This window comes from Perissodus microlepis, chromosome 5 (genome assembly GCF_051167445.1).
Source record: "Perissodus microlepis isolate ML-2025 ecotype Zambia chromosome 5, ASM5116744v1, whole genome shotgun sequence".
Lineage (NCBI taxonomy): Eukaryota > Metazoa > Chordata > Actinopteri > Cichliformes > Cichlidae > Perissodus > Perissodus microlepis.
This window is the reverse complement of record NC_140465.1, coordinates 35968378-35986762: the sequence shown is the minus strand read 5'-3', so window position 1 is coordinate 35986762 and position 18385 is coordinate 35968378. Positions and strand designations below refer to the sequence as shown.

Sequence of the window (18385 nt, the reverse complement as noted above, 5' to 3'; positions counted from 1 at the left end):
TCTGTTATAACAGATTTTTCCCATATACATCATATATGTAGCTCTGTACCATTATATTCATACATTTAAGATGATATCAATGAGAAAAAGTTTTTTTCATTATTGCTTTGGTCTGTATGTCAATTTATATCACATCTTTTTATTTTAACATTTATTTTCAAATGTTTGTTGTAGCTGTGTTTCAGTGTAATCCCTTTCACACGTATATATTACTGTTTTGTTAATTTACTACTAAACTAAACTACTTATTTGCAGCTCTCTCTCTCTCTCTCCCGCTTTCTCTTGGAGCTTTATTTTGAAAGTCCTCTCAAAGGGGTGGGTTACCTATTGTGAGTCGGTTGGCTTGACAACGGGAATGATGGGAGGTGCTTGTCCACGTCCGAGATCGGGGACGGGACAGGTAGAGCCAGGTGAACAGAAGCTGCACACCTGACACTGACACACACACACTTTGTCTCTCTCTCACACACACACGGACACACACGGGCTGAGGGAGAGGAGGCGGCCGTTGCGCTGAAGAGGCTCTTGGGACTTCACATCCTGCTCAGCGCACCGGGAACCAGAGAAGGGGGGACCATTAGGAGCGTCAGGGCGCAGCAGACAGCAGCTGCTGCGGGCTCGGACTGTTCAGAGAAGGACTGAACTGCGCCTTTAACTCCCAGGACTCTGTGAGTGATTAAGCGGAGGGCTGCAGCCTCCTGCCGGGGCGGATTACTGCCCGCTGTGGTCTCACATAATCCGCACTTTGGGATTTTCTTCAATGTTCCCGGAGCAGAGCAGCAGGTAGTTCCTGCCCCGACCTCCCCGCGCACCTTATTTCTCTATTCAAACCCCGGGGGAGGGGGGGGTCAGAGACCCGGTGTACCCGCTTAATCCCGCACCTGCTGACCGCAGCAGCACCATGATCAGCTCCGAGGGCCTGAGGCCGGCCTCTAACGGCAGGAAGCCGCTGGGCAAGCTCGCCACCCGCCTGGAGGAGGTGAAGAACCCGTGGCGGCAGGGCTCCACGCTGGAGCTGAGCCACAACGAGGCGGCCCGGCTGGCTACGGACGCACTGCTGGAGCACGGGGAGAAGGAGTACCGCAAGGTGCTGACCGAGGAGCGGGAGGTGAACTTCCTCTCCCCGCTGGAGATCCACTACATCACGCAGCATGCGGCCAGCAAGACGTGCGGCGGCTCCGACAACAACGGCGTAGGGCCCGGGGACCGGGACTTCGGGGACGGGGACGCCGTGTCCGAGCTAACTTCTGGAACTTACTTCCCCATGATGTCCGACGAGGAGCCGCCGATGCTGGAGCTCGGCTGGCCGGACACACCGACGAGATACGGACCGTCGGAGACTCAGATCTACTTCCAGAGAGACAAAAGCCACAACATCAAAGACCTCATCAGGTCCCTGATCAACAAGGCCAAGAAGGTAAGAGGGCTCTGAGGGGACCGGAAACAGAATCATCTGTGTCTGCGATCTTTTATTAAACAGCCTGAAACAGGAGGCCGCTTTTCATCGATTAGTCGATTATTCCTGAAAGCAGCCAGCAGCTGATCGGTCAGTCAGAGCAGAGGTCAAAGCTCAGACTGTATTATTGATGAGTGTGTGCTTTGTTCTCACAGTGGTCTGAATATTTGTGCTCTTATAGTCTCCCACAGTCCAGCTTCCAGTTCTCCTCAGTCACACATCTGTAAACTCCGATTATTTATTCTTATTCTTTAGAGAAAAGCTGGAAATGATTTAGTCTCAAAATCTGCATTTTACAGACTGAAAGCTGCAGCTGGACCAGGAGAGTTTATCCCGGTGACCTTTGACATAAGTCACAGAAACAAAGCAGCAGCTTTCTCGTTGGGGTTCATAACACACTGTGAAAAAGCTTCTTATAAATAAAGTCCAACCAAGTTCTCAGCAGTCACTTTGCGTCCACCTCAAACCTGTGAAAACATTTTGTTATCAGACAGGACAAAATAAAAGCTTCAGATGTGGAGAGTTGGAAACATATTCAAGTGTAAACTATGTGCAAAATGATTTTTTTACAACTGAGTTACTGCAGCTAAATATTTAGTGTGATCCAAAGCATGTCGCTCTCTGCATGTTAGACCAGTTTGTGGCGCACTGTGTAAACACAGTCGTCTGTCAGCAGCTGGGATCACTGACCTCACTCTGTGTGTGGAGCAGCTCTGCGCTCAAAGACATATTCTGCCCATTATTCCTCCCAGTGTAGCGCTGTCTGTAAGCCTGAGCTGTGCTGCACGTTTCAGGCTGATTAGAGCAGCTTTAAGTGCTGCGCACATACGGAGTCAACACAAGTGCTACGTGCCAATAATGCGACCGGTGAAACGGCTTTAAAGAGTAGATAACAAAGAAGGAAATGAAGCCTGAATACAGTCAAATGAACAAAGGGAAATTATTATAACTGACTAAAGTCAGGCTGAATTTCCTCTTGAAGCTGAGATTAGATCAAACGTTACAGTCGCTGCTCAACACGGCAATAACACTGAGGCTGAAACACTGCTGTTGACATGTCGTTTGGCAGCTGAAGTCGAGAAATAGAAAAAATATTTGCACTTTTGTCCATTTTTGTCCTTTTAATGATGACGCACGAGTGTGGAGGCTCGAAACCAGGACAAAGTCTTCATTTGGAGTAACAGAGGTGCAGCTCACTGCGTGGATCCGTCCCTGGAGCATTTTTCACCCGGCTTGCTTACAAACAGCGCGAGCAGGCCGGAGCCCGCCACCTCCTGCCACCTCCCGCCATCTTTGATCTCTTCTTATCAGCTTGTGAGCTCGAGGTCCAGGGAGCAGAGGGCTGGCTGTCACACTGCCCGCTGTTTAGGAACAAACCCCCGAGCTCACACACACACACACACACACACACACACACACACACACACACACTGCGGTGTAGTTTCCATCTTTTGTGTCTGTTTAACATTTGCATCATTTATTTTGTTCTCGCTGACTTTGCGTCTCTTTTAAAGTCGCCTTTTGTGTTTGAGGCATGTGAGACAGGTTTGTGTTACTCTTGATCTGTTGTGTTGGTCTGCAGCACTTTTCCTTGTCGAGTAGCTGTTTTTTATTCATTATGTAGCTTTTATAATCTTGCATTACTGACGCTGCAGCCTTTTTCTCCTTTTTTGTTTCTCTTGTCTCTTTGCAGATGGTGTGTGTGTGTGTGTGTGTGTGTGTGTGTGTGTGTGTGTGTGTGTGTGTGTGTGTGTGTGTGTGTGTGTGTGTGTGTGTGTGTGTGTGGTAGCAGGTTTCCATCGCTTAGTTTTGGCATCTGTTCGTTGGTATTTCTTCGTTTATGTCAGAGTTAGTGTAAAGCTTCTTTTTAAACAGAGACTCTGACCCCGCACGGCACCCGCTGACCCCCCCGGCGCCCCCGACCTCTTTGCTGTATTCGTGACCTCCACAAAAACAACCACGAGGCGACAGATGAAAGACCCTGAAACCAAGTTTTTCGCCGCTTCTCTGACTTTCTGTAACTTTACATTCAGAGCGTTTTGCACGTCGTCTCCCGATCAGCGATCACGTAACAGTCAAATGAGAAGCTCCGTAGGTTTGTTGGCAGACAGTCGGGCACGCGCTGCGTGTGAGTCACTTCCTCCTCCTGTGTGTATAAATAGACGTGTTTAATGTGAGGCGTTTTTTACATGAACCTGACCAGTCTGTGCGTTCGTGCTGGAGAAGCTGTTTTCTCTCAGACGCAGACGCCGACCTCTTTCCCACACGTCTGTGCCGACTCAGCAGGTTTCAGATCAAATGACACTCTGGATGCATTTCGTCAGTTGGTTGATGCAGCAGACAAACAGCTGCTCTCAGAGCTGCACGTTTGTTCCTCCAACGGCTCTTTTCGCTTCATTTCAGCATATTAGGACAGTAACTGAACTTTGACCTCCTTAATTTAGTGACAGATAAAATGAATCAGGACGCAGGCCTGGCTCAGAGCAAAACCATCCTGCAGCATCCGGCCTGCAGGTGAGCAGCGCAGCAGTCTTCATTATTAATTTAAGTTAAAGCAGAGTGTGCAGCGGCCCCGGGGCCCAGACCCCCGGAGTCCCTCTGTTTCAATGACAGCAGCTCATTAAAGGCAGATGCATGTGTTCAGCTGGGTCAGATAAAAGTCATTACCAGTTTTACTAACGATTTACTACCAGTCAAACATTGTAATCTCATTACATCACCTTACAAACAAAATATCATAATATTGCAAAACTTAAGGTATGATAATACTATTACATAAGCTTACAGTGAATTCTTCAGATACAATCTAACTCAAACTGGGAGTTATATGAATTATTGATTAGTTGATCAGCTGATACAAATAGGATTATTGGCAGGTTTTTGTGATTATTGCACCTTCTGACAAGATCTGGAGCTTTTCTTTGTCTCACATAAAATAAAATAAATCAAATGTCTTGGATTTTAAAGATATCTGAAGATGTGAGATATTATTTTTATTCATTTACTTTAAAGGATTCATTAATTTAAAAAAAAATAAAAATTAAATAGCTAAAAAATGAAAATGTCACGGCGCAGCCTTAATGCAAACCCATCCTGCTGCAGATTTTCATCCTTGGGCTCTGTTACAGCAGCTTTGCATGATTCTCAGTATGAAATAAGCCTCATGTATCTTAGTCTGGGCCTTTGTGCAGCCCCTGAGTTCATCCACAGCCTGAAACGAGCTGTTTTAGCTCCTCCCACTTTAACACCATCAGCAGGCCTCTGCAGCACGGCTTTACCCCGGGGACACAGAACAGGTTAATCCAGCTGTGGAGACTCTGAAGCTGCAATTATCTTTTCATAGGTCATAAATCTGCACGTTGTTTTAATAAAAGTGCTCTTCTGAGAAATTCAGTTTTTCCAAGAACGCTTTTTACTTCCTGCATTTAAATGGAATTTTTTTTATTGTTTAGATCAGAAAATGTCAGAAAATTATGAAGATGTGCATCAGATACCCAGAGCCCCCCGACAGTGTTTGGTTTTGCTCAAACAGCAGTCAATGAAACACCACCAGTGGGCTCAAAGCAGTAACACAAACAGTAGTTTGTCCCTGTTGACTTCAGAGAGACTTGGACTGCATAAAGAAATAATTCTAACGTGAGTAATCAGCAGAGAAATTTCATGATGATGGCCCACGAGTGAAAATGTTAACCCCGCTCACCTTTAGCGTCTCTCACAGGTCACTGACTCAGCTGACCTGATTTCCTCAGATATAGCATTGAGGGTTGTAACTGTGAATGACCTTTGACCTCCAGTTTTAGCCTGAGGAACAGATTAAAACCTGTGCCTGAGGATCTCGGGCTAAACCTACAAACTAAGGTCAGGTGTAGCTTTGCATGACCCGACCTGAAACGAGCTGTTTCAGTCAACTTCAGTCTGATTGGCTGCCCCTCGAAGATCTGAACAGCAGGAGGGCGGGGCTTCGGTACCTGACATGACCATATTAGGGATATCCCCTCCCAGAGTGTGTGCAGAGTGCAGGCTTGTATCACATGGATAACTTGAACATATGCTGACCTCTGACGTCTTTGAAACTTTTAGGAGATAAATGACATGAAAAACAAAAAGCAGCATGAGGCAGTTAAATTACAGGTCATGGAGTGTAACAGACTTAAAAACTTAAACAAATGACCTCAAATCTGCTTAGAAACAATAAAAAATCAGTCATGTTTTCTTTAAGACCCCAGTAATCCACTGGTACACATCACAAACAGAAGCTGACTTTTAAACAGATCTACACGTCTGCGTTTCAGTCGGGTTTATCTCGGGTTTCATCCACAAGCTGAATTTCAGAATTTTAAGCTGAAAAATACACGACAGGAAAGATCTGGATCCAGGATTTTACTCGGAGGAGAAGCACCGAAAACGAAGGTCATTGCAGTCTGTGACCGGAGCAGGGACGTCCCCGAGAGAGAATTCAGGCTTTATTTCAAGTTTAACTGACTGATGAAGCTGCAGTGCGTCAGTTAATTGTTTTCTGATAATTTCTTCACTTTGCTCCAGTTTCTAACCTATTAAACCCTCACAGTTTGGCCTATATTCTGGAGTTTCTCACTTATACAACATCCAGAGTCAGTAAAGACAGCTCAGTGACTGAGAGGCCGAGCTGAACAAAGGTCGGCTTTATGGATCAGAGACGACGGGAGAGTTTTCATGAATCAAACGTGTCTGTTTGGCCAAGAAAGAAGAGACAGTGAAATCTTAAACCTGAGAGAAAATAACCGTAAACCTGCTCTGTGCGTGGAAACTCAGATCACAGGAACAAGAACAAAGTTCAGTCAGCAGCTTCTGAAACACCTTTGGTCCTGAGCGGTGAGGGTCAGGGTGACCCTCGCAGATTCATAAAGAGGCTCGTGAAATGTCCACTAAACACTTTGTGCTAACGTCTGGCTTTCCTGCAGGTGATCGCCGTGGTGATGGACGTGTTCACGGACGTGGACCTGCTCTGCGACCTCATGGAGGCGTCCAACAAGCGCAGAGTCCCCGTCTACATCCTGCTGGACGAGAAGAACCTCGGACACTTCACAGACATGTGCTCCGCGCTGGATATTAAGAACTCTCACCTCAGTGTAAGTACAGCACACAGCAGCACTGACTGCAGGGCCGCGAGGGGCAAACATGAGCGACGCCCTCAGACGCTCATATTAAACAGGAGAAAATGCATTCACTGCACGTAATCCCCAGAGCTCGGGCCTCGCAGTTTTTTCCATTCCTGACTCTGCAGGATGTCATAGAAAGAAGACATCCCAAATATGGTCATTTCAGGCACAGCTGAGAAGCCCCGCCCACCTACTGTAGAAACCTCCCATTTATTTGTAGCAACCAGTTAGAATAAAGCTGTTTTAAAGGAGGCGGAGCCAGAACAGCTTATTTCAAAGATGGGGCACACCAAAGGCCGACATTAGAGTCTTAAAGAGAATAACAATGAGACTGGAACCTGTAAGAAGTCCCATTTAAAGCTGGAAGTATTCATCTGCTTTTTGCCAGTTAATGTATTTATCATTGAAAGTGAATAGTGAAAAAAAGACGTAAAATTTCCTACATCTCAAAGTGACGACTCTGTCGGTCAGATGTGATGAAGTCGATGTTCTTGCTTGTTCTGCTGGTTCGTCTGTAAAGAGTCAAAACTTTTTCCATGTTTGAGAAACGAGATTTCAGGTCAAATTAAAAGTTTTATGGTCTTTACAAGAACAAGAGCTTATTGTTTCTGGATCCATGAAATTGCTGTTTATAATTTCATCTTCCTTGTGTGTGTGTGTGTGTGTGTGTGTGTGTGTGTGTGTGTGTGTGCAGAACATGCGTGTTCGCAGCGTTTGTGGCGACACGTACTGCACCAAGAGCGGCAAAAAATTCACCGGACAAGTCCTGGAGAAGTTCATGATCATCGACTGTGACGAGGTCATCGCCGGATCCTACAGGTGAGGAACATGCACACACACACACAAAAACACACACACAAAAACACACACACACTCACACACTCACTCACAGTCTTTAAAAGATGAACCAAATACAAATCTTGCTCTTCGAATGAAGATCGTCTTCCTCCTGCAGTTGACATATTTCCTGTTCCTCAGTCTGGTTTCTTTGAGCGTACACAGTCAGTGCATCAAGCTGCTTTAAGGATATTCTCTGTAACATGTGGCACTGCGGCACTTTCCTTAGAAGAAGTGAAGTTAAAGCTGAAACGCTCGGCTCAGGGTTCCAAGACTTAACTAACCCGTGTGTGATGTCACTGTAGCCGCGTCCATCTTTTATCTTCACTGTATGCGACTGAGGGACAGGGGGATAAAACGGTCGGTCATTCTTAGGCTCGGAGAGAAGCAGCAGTTTGGACGTCTTACTGAACTAAAGAAAAGGCAAATGGCAGCACCGCGGCAGCTGCGATGGTCTTATACCCGTCTAATGTTGCTTTGCTTTTACTTGGCTGTAGTAAAAAGGTAAAAACTGCAGCAGGAATAAAATGCAAACATAAAAACGTGTCTAATGTCAGCTGAGCTGAGCGGGCCGTTCTCCTTTTAGCAGCCTCGCACCGACTTTGCATCCAGCAGCAGATTACAGCAGGAAGCTGGCGGAGCTCGGACGGCGTGATGGGTTTGTCTGATCGGATAAGCAGCGTGACAAAGCTCGCGTTGTGCAGCTGAGCAACTGTAGGCCACGAGCTGCTGTGGGAATACCTGAGTAATACCTGTAATTACATCTACACACTCAGCAGGTGGGTAAGGATGAGAGCTGCAGGCACCAGCAGAGACCTCATTGATGCTTCTTTTTTTAAACTGCTGAAAAAGATCATTATTTACTAGATTGTGATGCTTTTCATCAGTCAGGCCTACCGTCCATAGGAGCAGGGCCACCCCACACAGGCCTGAAATGGTACAAGCCTGGCCAGCCCTATAACCACTCACAAAGAGACAGGACCATTTAGGAGATGCAAATGTTTGATGAGCGCATCGTCTCTCCACGCACGCTCACAAACGGCCGTGCGCTCGTCAGCCTTGATAGCAACAACCTGGAGTGCTAGAATAAAACTGTAGCCCTGCAGATGAGCCTGATATAAGCTGCTTATTTCATTTACCTGTCAGTTATAATTACTCGCAGGGCTTTATTTGGGATTTTTATTTGGACTATATATATATATATATATATATATATATATAATTAAGGACCTGACTCTTAGTGGGGTTTGAAACATAGATGACTACAGCAGCACTGAGGCGTGAGCAGCTCCAGCAGCAGAATTTAGTATTTCATCTTGAAAAAGGGCTTAAAATGTGTTTGGAAAGTTTCAAAGCAGGAATTTAGTGTGAATTCTGCTGTCGCTTACTCATCCACAGCTCAGACGGAGCACCATGGGTTTTTTTTTTAGCTGTTTTTGTTTTATTCATGTTGCACCGAGTCTGTAAATCTCGGGACTCGTCTTCCTTAAAGGGATTAAACACTCCTCAAAATTTAAATGGTTAAATTCTTGTAGACGACTCGGACTGTTTAAGTCTCAAGGAAAAGACTACAAGCCCCTGTAATGTGCTTCAAAGTGTGTGTGTGTGTGTGTGTGTGTGTGTGTGTGTGTGTGTGTGTGTGTGTGTGTGTGTGTGTGTGTGTGTGTGTGTTGCTGTAATATAGCCATGAAGCTGGTGGACAGTTTGTGCTGTAAAATTCTGGTGATTTTAACGACTTTGTGTCACGCAGCTGCACGGTGCTCGTAAAACTCAGTCATAAGGCTCGCCGTGTGTCTCTCGGTCAACTGGGACAAATTTATATTGAGTCAACTTTGCAGACAGCTGCTGATTGTACGGAGCTAGTTAAGGCTTTTTTTGGACTCGTTGTTTAGGTCATAGTTCCTGTACACAGGTATGTATACGTCATGGCACACACTGCAGTCACCTTAAAGCCTCTCTTATTATCTGGGCTGAGCTTTAAGGTCTTTGTTCCCTGCATTAAAGGCAGCGCCACAGTGAAGTCTGGGGAAACACGCTGTCTAAAGGACGAAGTCGGGAACTCGGACGCAGTTTTCCTGTTAGGCTGGGAGTTGGGATTGATCCTTTCTGAACACTGTACTCCATTTTCCTGTAGATTTCTACGTAGTCAGCTCAACATTCATAGTTTGCAAAACATACTTGAGTGGAAATATTTTCATACTCGTTCTTTAACCTTAGTCACCTGTTTCAGGTGTGTCGCCTTCATTCATTCACTCGCACACTCGTCTCCTTCTCTATGTTTTCATCTCTGCCCTGCTCTGCTTCTTGTTTCGTTAAATTGATTCTGTTTTGTCTTTTACATACAAAGTAACTCTAATTTTGCAACACACAGTGTTGTTTTGGGAGGATTAAGTGTTGCTTCAGGTGTGTGGCAGGTAAGAGGGCGGAGTCCCGCAGGCTGACAGGCTTCTAATTCCATTGCTGATTGTGGAATGAAGGATGAGGTCAGACGCAGTATCAAACAGCACACCTCACCCCCTCTGCTACACCTACTACAAACTTTATCACTTCAACATTGAATCAAATAAAAGTAACTTGATTCCTGGGAAGCGCCGAGCCCGTAGCTGTAAAACTGATTAGCTTGTTTGAGAACCAAATATCAACACAGATTACCGGATGTTATGCAGAGAATATCTGAATCTGCTAATCTCAAAGAATATATAACATTTGCAGTAAATAGTTTAAAGCTAAAACGAGAATGTGATGTCCTAAGCATCAACAGAAACCAGTATATTTCAAAGGGCAAGTAAGGCAACCAGTAAAGAGCAACACAATAGAGATCCACAGCAACCAGCAAAAAAACTATGCAAATATTACCAAAAAGACCCCAACACAACAATCTCAGAGGCAACCACCCAACAACGGCCAATCAACCAATCACCAAAGAGACACCAGCTTCCCATAATCATGCCCCAACGACTCATTAAACACTGTTATAAACTCAAATAATATTTATAAATGGCTTATAGAGCCGGAGAAGACGTGGTTATTTGTTTGATCTCACTGCAGAAGTTATAGTACACCAACCAACAACATCGAATCAGACAACAGGAACACACTAGCTCCAGTCTACTTTATGGTCCTCAGAAGTAGTATTTGTTTATGAAGCTATAAATGGGGGTAAAGTCCTGTGAAGCACGTTCAGGCTGAGTGCTTTCAGTTATAGACATTTATCACCTGAACAGCTAACAGGTGCACTGTCACAAAGGCTTTAAGTGCTCCAGGAAGCAGCAGGTAACTATAAACAGTTCATCTTAAACGGCTGAGCATCCTAACGCAATCTCATTTACAGTTCTATGACTTGTTTGTTAATTATACCACAACTTTAATGATCTGAACCGGAAGACAGTAAAATTACCATTTATGTGTATCGGGTGTTCAGATAATGAAAGTGTGCTCTGAGCTGTTCTTCTCCAGAACTAATCAGGAATTCAGATGAATCATATCAAACATAGCTGAGCACTGAGTGGTTTAGTGCTGAGGAACGCCGCCCTGCAGGTTCCTCTGAGGTTGTCTTGCTTTGTTCTCACACAGTCAAGTCTGTAATGACTTGATTACAATCAGAAAAGAATCGGTTTCGTAAATCTGTAAATTTCATTTTAAGCTTCCATGAGTATTAAAGTTCTTTGTGTTGCTTTGAACATGCCAGTGAATCAGTTAAACTATGAATTACATCTGCTCTGATATCATTGAGATGCTGTCCGGTTCACATTTGTGCAAATCGGAATCAAATCTGCCAACTGGCCTGAGATCAGATATTATAGGGACAAAATTAGCTGGCACTTTGTTCTTCAACCAAAACACTCTGCTGTCATTTAAATACACAATACAAAGTCTAGTAATGTATTACAGGTTCTGTTTATGGAGATGAAACAGATGCAGACTCTGTGTCATTAACTTGTATCTGTAGAAGTACGAGGTGTCCTTGAAAACGACTCCTTGTGCAGGGTTTAAATGTGCACGAATGCTAGTTTGGCTAAAGTAGCAAATATGCGATTAGCTAAATGGCTAACATGATGCAACAACAAAACAAAGGCCCCTGCTGTTAGCAGCTCAGACAGGTCAGAGTGTATGTTAGTAATGCTGACTCTAACATGAGTATTATTGTTAAACAATATGCTGTTTAAAGCTTGTTTAAACAAACATGTATCATGATGGTTGGTGTTGATGAGGGTGTGCTGGTGCTCGGCTAACGCACCATCCATCCACCCACTCACCCTGCTTTGTGTATCTGTAAACAGCTGGTACATTTTGTGACTTGTTAATGAAAAGGTGTAGAACATCTTAATCTTTTAGTTGTAGAAACTTTGTAATGTGGCTAAAACTCAGACGTCTGTGTGGCCGTCTAACTCTGAACCTTTGTCTCGCCTGCACATAAAAGCAGTAAAGTGTCTGTGCTGCTCAGTTAGACGCCTTCGGTGTTCGTGCACCTCGCGTCCACCTCTCGCTGGCTGATAAACTGATGAGTCATTGCACTGACTCATCATCATCCAGGAAATGGTTAACACTCACTGCAGGGCTGTTTATCAGCTGGAGGTGGAGGGAGATAATTTACACAGACACAGCTGAGAGGTACCGAGTCTCAGCCTCAGTTTGTGTTTCATAATTTTGAGATTTCATGCACATGATGGCAGAAAAACCTGTCACGCATGACAAACATCAAGCCTCGTCCCTGGATCTATTCAGGCTCTTATCCAGAACTGCTTTCACTTTCTGATTTTTATCTGCGTGAACTCATTGTACTTGAAATGCCACCTGGTAATCGGCAGCTGCACCGAGTCTGATTTGATCTTTTACATAACTGATGCATCAAATACTGCTAAATACTGCCGTCCGCTGCTGAGCGAGGTTCAAATCAGAACTTTGACAAATCCATCTCAGCTGCTGCCGTCCAGCACCTGCAGAGAGGCGACTGCACCTAAAATTCACTTTGGTCTTTCTGTCTTTAAACACATATAGTTGAATAATTATTGTTATATACTTATTACTTAAACACACATTAATGCATTTATAGTAAGTTCCCTTTGAGTACCAGTCAGTGCCTCTGTCAGTGCGATTGCCATCACCAGTGTGTGGATGTGTGGATGACTGAATGCAGTGTAAAGCACTTTGGGGTCCATAGGGACTAAGTAAAGCGCTATACAAATACAGGCCACTTACCAGATCAGCAGTAAAATAGTTCAAGTCCAAAAGTTCATAAAGGTCTCAGGAAAAAAATCCAAAACTTGAGTTAAGTTGCATTTGGCAGATCTTCCATTCGGGGTCATCTTCTCAGGCACATCTGGATTTTTCAGCTTGGTTGCTATTTTTCGATCCCTCGGAGGAAGACTAGTTATGTCCCTTTGTTCTCGTGCTTCTGCGATGGCTGCCGGTCAAAATGCCGATCGCTCGACCTGATTTTCATTCATCGGATGTGAAGGAAGTTTATGGGGAAGACTGTGTCACCAGAAAATGTTATGCTCTCCCTCAGACCTCTGGTTCTGTTTCAATAGCTCATCCATCTGACACCTTGTACTCTGTTATGTATGCTTAAATCCAAAAAACAGAGGAGGCAGATCTCTGACGCTAACCTTTGACCTCTTCTCTCCAGTTTCACCTGGTTGTCGTCTCAGGTGCACAGCAACATGGTGATGCATTTCTCGGGACGCATCGCCGACAGCTTCGACCGAGAGTTTCGCTGTTTGTACGCCGACTCTCAGATCATCGACTGTTTCTACAACCCGGAGGAGGACGGGATGCCGTACTACCCACCGTACCCTCCCATGATTGCCCCCGGCCTGGCTCTGGGGCTCAGCCCAGGCCACGGGCTGGATCTACTGTCTGAAAGGTAAGAAGGTATTCGCTGTAAGGGGAGACGCTTTCATTCTGATTACTTTCAAGGTTTTCGTTTTTTCCAAGTTTCATCACCAAGAGAAGCTTTTTTCCTGAGTTAATTATGTGAATGACAGCTGCAGCAGAAACTCTTTGAAAGCTTGATTTAGGTGACATCATGATGGATATATAATCTCTCTATGAAATCAACAGCCTGATCTGTAACTTTAATGTACCACTTTTAACTTTTCTTCTTCCACAGGCAGCGGGACAGGGGGTGCTCCGAAAACTCTAGCAGCCAATCGAGTAACAGCATCTCCAGTGTGAAGGCTGCACCTGGAATGTCCTCAAACACGGTCTACAAGGTCACGCAAAGTCACGATAAGGAGGCTGCAGCTGGCTCCCACCTGAGCCCTGAAAGAAGAGGACTGAGCGACCGATCGGGAGGACAGACCCCTACACCAGGAGGGCGAAGCTCTGCTAACGGGGGAATCAATTTCGCCCCAATTCCCGATCGCCCGCCACCGGCCTACGGTCAAGCGATGGGTATCGAGTGGAACAAACCCAACACAGCAGATGTCTTGCGGGCAAATATTGGTGGAACCTCTACCAAGTTTCAGGGTTTGGGGCTGTACGATCACAAACAAGATCTCTTCCCCTCCTCGATACCCTCCCCAGTCAATGACACCAAACCGCCGCCTAAGCAAAGGCTCCCCAGCGGGATGTTCAACAAACTTTCAGATTACCTCCTGTCATCCAACTCTAAAGACAGGGACGCCTACAACTTCCGGAGGACTCCGTCTCCTCACGGCTCACCCTGGGGAGGACCGGACCTTTCTCCAACTGAGCCGGAGAGTCAGCAGAGTCCACCGCCGCCGCTTTCTCCGGTCGGTATAATAAGCCGGAAGGACCAGAAACGAATGACGCTGGGCCACAGCAAGCTGGACCTGGTGAACCAATACAATAAGATGAAGCCCAAGCAAGTGTACAGCCGCTTTGAGCTCAAGGGCACGAATTAGACTGGAAGGCCAACCATCAGAGAGGTTAATGTGACTCCGGAACATTCCTCTGGTATCTTATATTATACAGAAAAGACTCTGAGATCTTGGAAATTGCTCAAGTTTGGCCTTCAGACCTCAGCCCTACAGGAAACTAAGACTCTTGAGGAGCCATTTTGGCTCCGCGCAGTTTCCCGTTTATCAAACGAGAGGTTTTTGGCTTTTTTTGAGGTCATAGTTTACCAAACAAATCACACTTTTACTAAATCTGCACATCATGATTCAACTATAAATATGTTCTCATGGGTGAAATAAGTTTCAAAGATAAGCCACTGACTGTTTGCTGACACGTGAAAACCATCGAAATGTGAATTTTTGCCTTCAACACTCCAGAGGCTTTCATGTGGGCATTTCTTTACATTTTTATACTCGGCGACATTCCTGAGCAACAGTTTGAATTCTTTCTTTGGGTAAACTTAGGATTCTGCAGTTATTGTGCTTTTTTTAAGAATATAATAATATTTGTAATAACAGGGCTGAAGAATTGTTTCCTCCAGAGATTTTTCTCGCATTTAGTGAACGTTTATGCTACATTCAGATGGAAACTAACGTTTATCTGACTGGATCGCAGCCTGGGGTCCAGTAGTAGCTCTCAATATGGTGATGGTTTAAAAAAAGGTCATTGATACTAATACTGCTGAAATTCTGCAGATTAATACGATCACGTTGTTGGGTTTCACGTTGTGATGCGACTTCCACAGTTCTTATTGGAGAAGTTTGAATCTGAGGTTATTTTTTGTTTCATCTTTTTGTTCTCATTAAGTAAATGAAGGGATCAGTGAGTCACCCACCAAACAAAGACTTTTGTTCTGACAGTCGACTGTTTCTGCTCTGTAAACGAGTCATGGCATATACTACCACTAAGTAAAACATAAGATTTTTTATTATGGGAAAAAAGTTCAGATGTAAAAATTAAAATCTCTCAAAATATTCAGTTTGCACTGTTAAAGCGATGACAATGAGAATCTTTAAGAAGATTAAAGATAACATATCATTATTGTTTAATCGTGACTATACGTGAAACAATCATTCAATCAAAATAATGATGATTAATCAATTTGAACTCTACAGTTTATTAAAACAAGCCAAACCTGGAAATACGCAGCCTGACAGAAATCTCACATCCAGTCACAAACAGTAAAGTGAAGTTTAGCAACCTTTGCTCCTGGGAGTACGACAACACGTGCCTTGATCATCCTGCCTTAAGGTTTGCAGTCACATTTGCGACAGCCTGTCTCCAGCAGCCTCGGTTAGTCTCGGTCACAGTTTTACTTTCGTTGTTCGGCACAGGGAGCAATCTGTGCTGTGAATAGTAGAAGCAACGCCAGGATGTTTCGTGGTGCTCGTCATGTTCTGGGAAAGTGGGGAGAAACTAAACTGCAGGGTCGTAGGGCATTTTGTTTACGTCGGATGAGACGATCTGTGTCGAGAATCTACATTTACGTTCCTCAGCTTTCCTCGTAACGGAGGCTCGTTCCTCCCGCTGCACAGTTTTACAGCAGACTTGTAGATTTGTATATAAATGATTCATTATTATGCTCTTCATCACTCTGCACTGCAGTGATTCCTCCTCAGTGGAGCAGCAGATGAGGATGTAAAATCACTCTAAGCAATAAGGATTGATACCGATCAATAGTTCTGATGTGTGTCTTTTGTTTACTGCTCATTCAGTGGGCACCTTCTGTTTTTATTTGCCCCAAATCAGCTGGACATTTGATTTATTTGTATGTTTTCCCATGTAATGTACATTATACTGTATATAGTACATGAAGTTGGGTCATTGTTAAGAAAAACACTCTTCGACTTTATTTTTACAGTTTATTTACTGGAGAATGTGAACTTGAAGTTAATTTTGTGTGTTTAATTTGTTTTTAATTTGTAAGATGAACAAAATTTAATAAAAACATGAAGGTAAAGTTGAGTTCAGTGTTCGTTTTTCCATAAAACCGAGTAAAATGATTCCTGCCTGTATTTAATTTAAGAATGTTTTGATGGGGAAACATCACTATAATACAGGAGAAACAGCATTCAGAGTAGGGCTGCCACAAACGATTATTTTGATAGTCGACTAGTCACCGATTATTTTTGCGATTAGTCGACTAATCAGATCATCATCCATTGAACGTAAAACATACAGCTTATTGCACCAGCAGCATCTGCTCTTATATAACTATCATTAGCTTACAGCTGTAAGTGTTTAAAGTATGTGCTAACTAAAAATAAAGACATGATAGTTTATTAAATTTTAATGAAGTTTGCAGATTGTTTCGGTGGAGTTTAATAAACTCAGCCGTCTGCTCCTTGATATCTAACATATAACAGGACACCGGAGTAAATTCTCGAGCATTTCACACTTCTGATAATCAGCTGTCTGCTTAACGTTTATTCAGCTGTGTAAAAACTATAACTTTAATCTCAGCCGAAACCGATTTACTCAGGAACAAATAAAATACTGAATAATGCCAAACAATAACATTTTTAAGTTATCTAAGTGACTAATATATCATGTTTAACCTGAGTAGCGAAAGACGGCGGTGGGTTTGAAAACGCTCTAGTGAGCCTTGCCCCCGGCTAGCTAACGAGCTAGTGGGTAACAGACGTCTCTGAAAATGTCGGAGTGCTTTTGAAAATATGTGGTGTCTTGATAAACTGAGCAGATATTTGAGGTTTACACAGCTACATTCTCGTCTGAAAATATGTTAAACGTTTATTTTGTGGCCTAGAAAGAATAATAAGAGTAACATTAAAACTAACTAGCTGCCGCCATTGTTGGAAACTGAGCAGGGCCGCGCTATGAATTCTGGGACACAGTTTCTTCTTCTTCGGCGTTTAACGGCAGCTGGCATCCTTGTACATGCAGTGCTGCCATCTTCTGTTTCAGTACGTTATTACACTCTTAAATCCTACTAATTCCTGCGTCTTTTGGGATCTTACAAAGCTTCAAACGACGTGTCGACTATTAAATCAGTCGTCGACGATTTTGATAGTCGACGTAATCGTGACTAGTCGACTAATCATGGCAGCCCTAATTCAGAGCAAGACATATTTGCACAGATTAAAGAGCAATGACAGCCAACTTATTAACTAATGTTGGTTAAAGAACAAACATTTTGACTAAATATGCATCAATTCAATTTCCCTTGATTGTCTGAACTTTCCTTCACAGACCTGAAGATTATTTGTCCAAATGTGATGGTGAGGCCCTGGAGGGTGCTTGGAAAAGCATCGTTTTACTTCCTTCCTGATGTCATGTTTCACAAAGAATCAGTCATTTCGGGGTTGCAGGGATGTTGCCAGTCACGTCAGCTAAGCCGATGAGCTCATATGTGTATTGCCCAACTGGTTGCTGAAGGTTGCTGAAGTTGGTGTCTTCCATGCAATTTACGGGCAATCGGCACTGGCAACCAAAGTAACTGCAACAAGGTATTTGGTGCAGCAACCTCCAGCAACCACTCACCAGCTGAATAATAAACACATTTCCCTAGCAACCAGTGGTTACCATGGTGTCACTGACTGGTCTCTAGGCCTGTGTGATCGAGGCATAAACTGCTTCAGGTGCATACCTGCTGCTGCCTCTGCAAGCTGCTTGTCAACCATACCTCCACCCATACTCCTCCTTTCATACTGTTCATGTTACTTCTGATTTAATCAGTGTCACGCCCGTTGTTATTATCCATGCTCTGTTCTTTGAGTGGCGAAGGGTGTCATGAAAAATATTCTCCAGCAGCCCTTTGAGCGCAGACAAAGAGTAAACCTTCACAATGTCCTCAGACGATGGAGTTGGAATGATGTTCCTGTACTTCCACAGGACTTCACCTTCAGCTCCCTAAAGATTGACTTTTTTGTGCACCATCGCTACAACAAAAAATTAAATTTTTCCGAGTATTCCTAAAAAATTGACAGCTTTTGAATGCTCCTTCTGTCGTAACTACAAACTATGAGTGGGTGACACCAGGAGCAGGTTGTGGTCTGTAGCAGGTCAGTGGAGTGAGAACGTTGCAGCCATGTTTAAATCTGTGTCCAAACATAGGCTTGGTGTTTCCCAC

General features: G+C 44.1%; 1 protein-coding gene across 1 annotated transcript; it reads left to right on the top strand.

Moving 5' to 3' along the window:
• Positions 1–340: 340 nt before the first annotated feature.
• On the top strand, positions 341–16255 carry sack1c (scaffolding CK1 anchoring protein C). The gene is made up of 5 exons (XM_084929643.1): positions 341–1417; positions 6397–6564; positions 7289–7413; positions 13061–13297; positions 13544–16255. The coding sequence occupies exons 1-5, from the start codon at positions 902–904 to the stop codon at positions 14298–14300; spliced, it is 1803 nt and encodes a 600-aa protein (XP_084785769.1). The 5' UTR covers positions 341–901; the 3' UTR covers positions 14301–16255.
• The last annotated feature ends 2130 nt before the right edge of the window (positions 16256–18385 follow it).

Bases quoted from the DNA above. Each gene is read 5' to 3' on its own strand.
- sack1c (XM_084929643.1), top strand. From the start codon at position 902: ATGATCAGCTCCGAGGGCCTGAGGCCGGCCTCTAACGGCAGGAAGCCG. The intron at 6,565-7,288 runs GTAAGTACAGCA...GTGTGTGTGCAG, and splicing joins TTAAGAACTCTCACCTCAGT to AACATGCGTGTTCGCAGCGT. The intron at 13,298-13,543 runs GTAAGAAGGTAT...CTTCTTCCACAG, and splicing joins CTGGATCTACTGTCTGAAAG to GCAGCGGGACAGGGGGTGCT.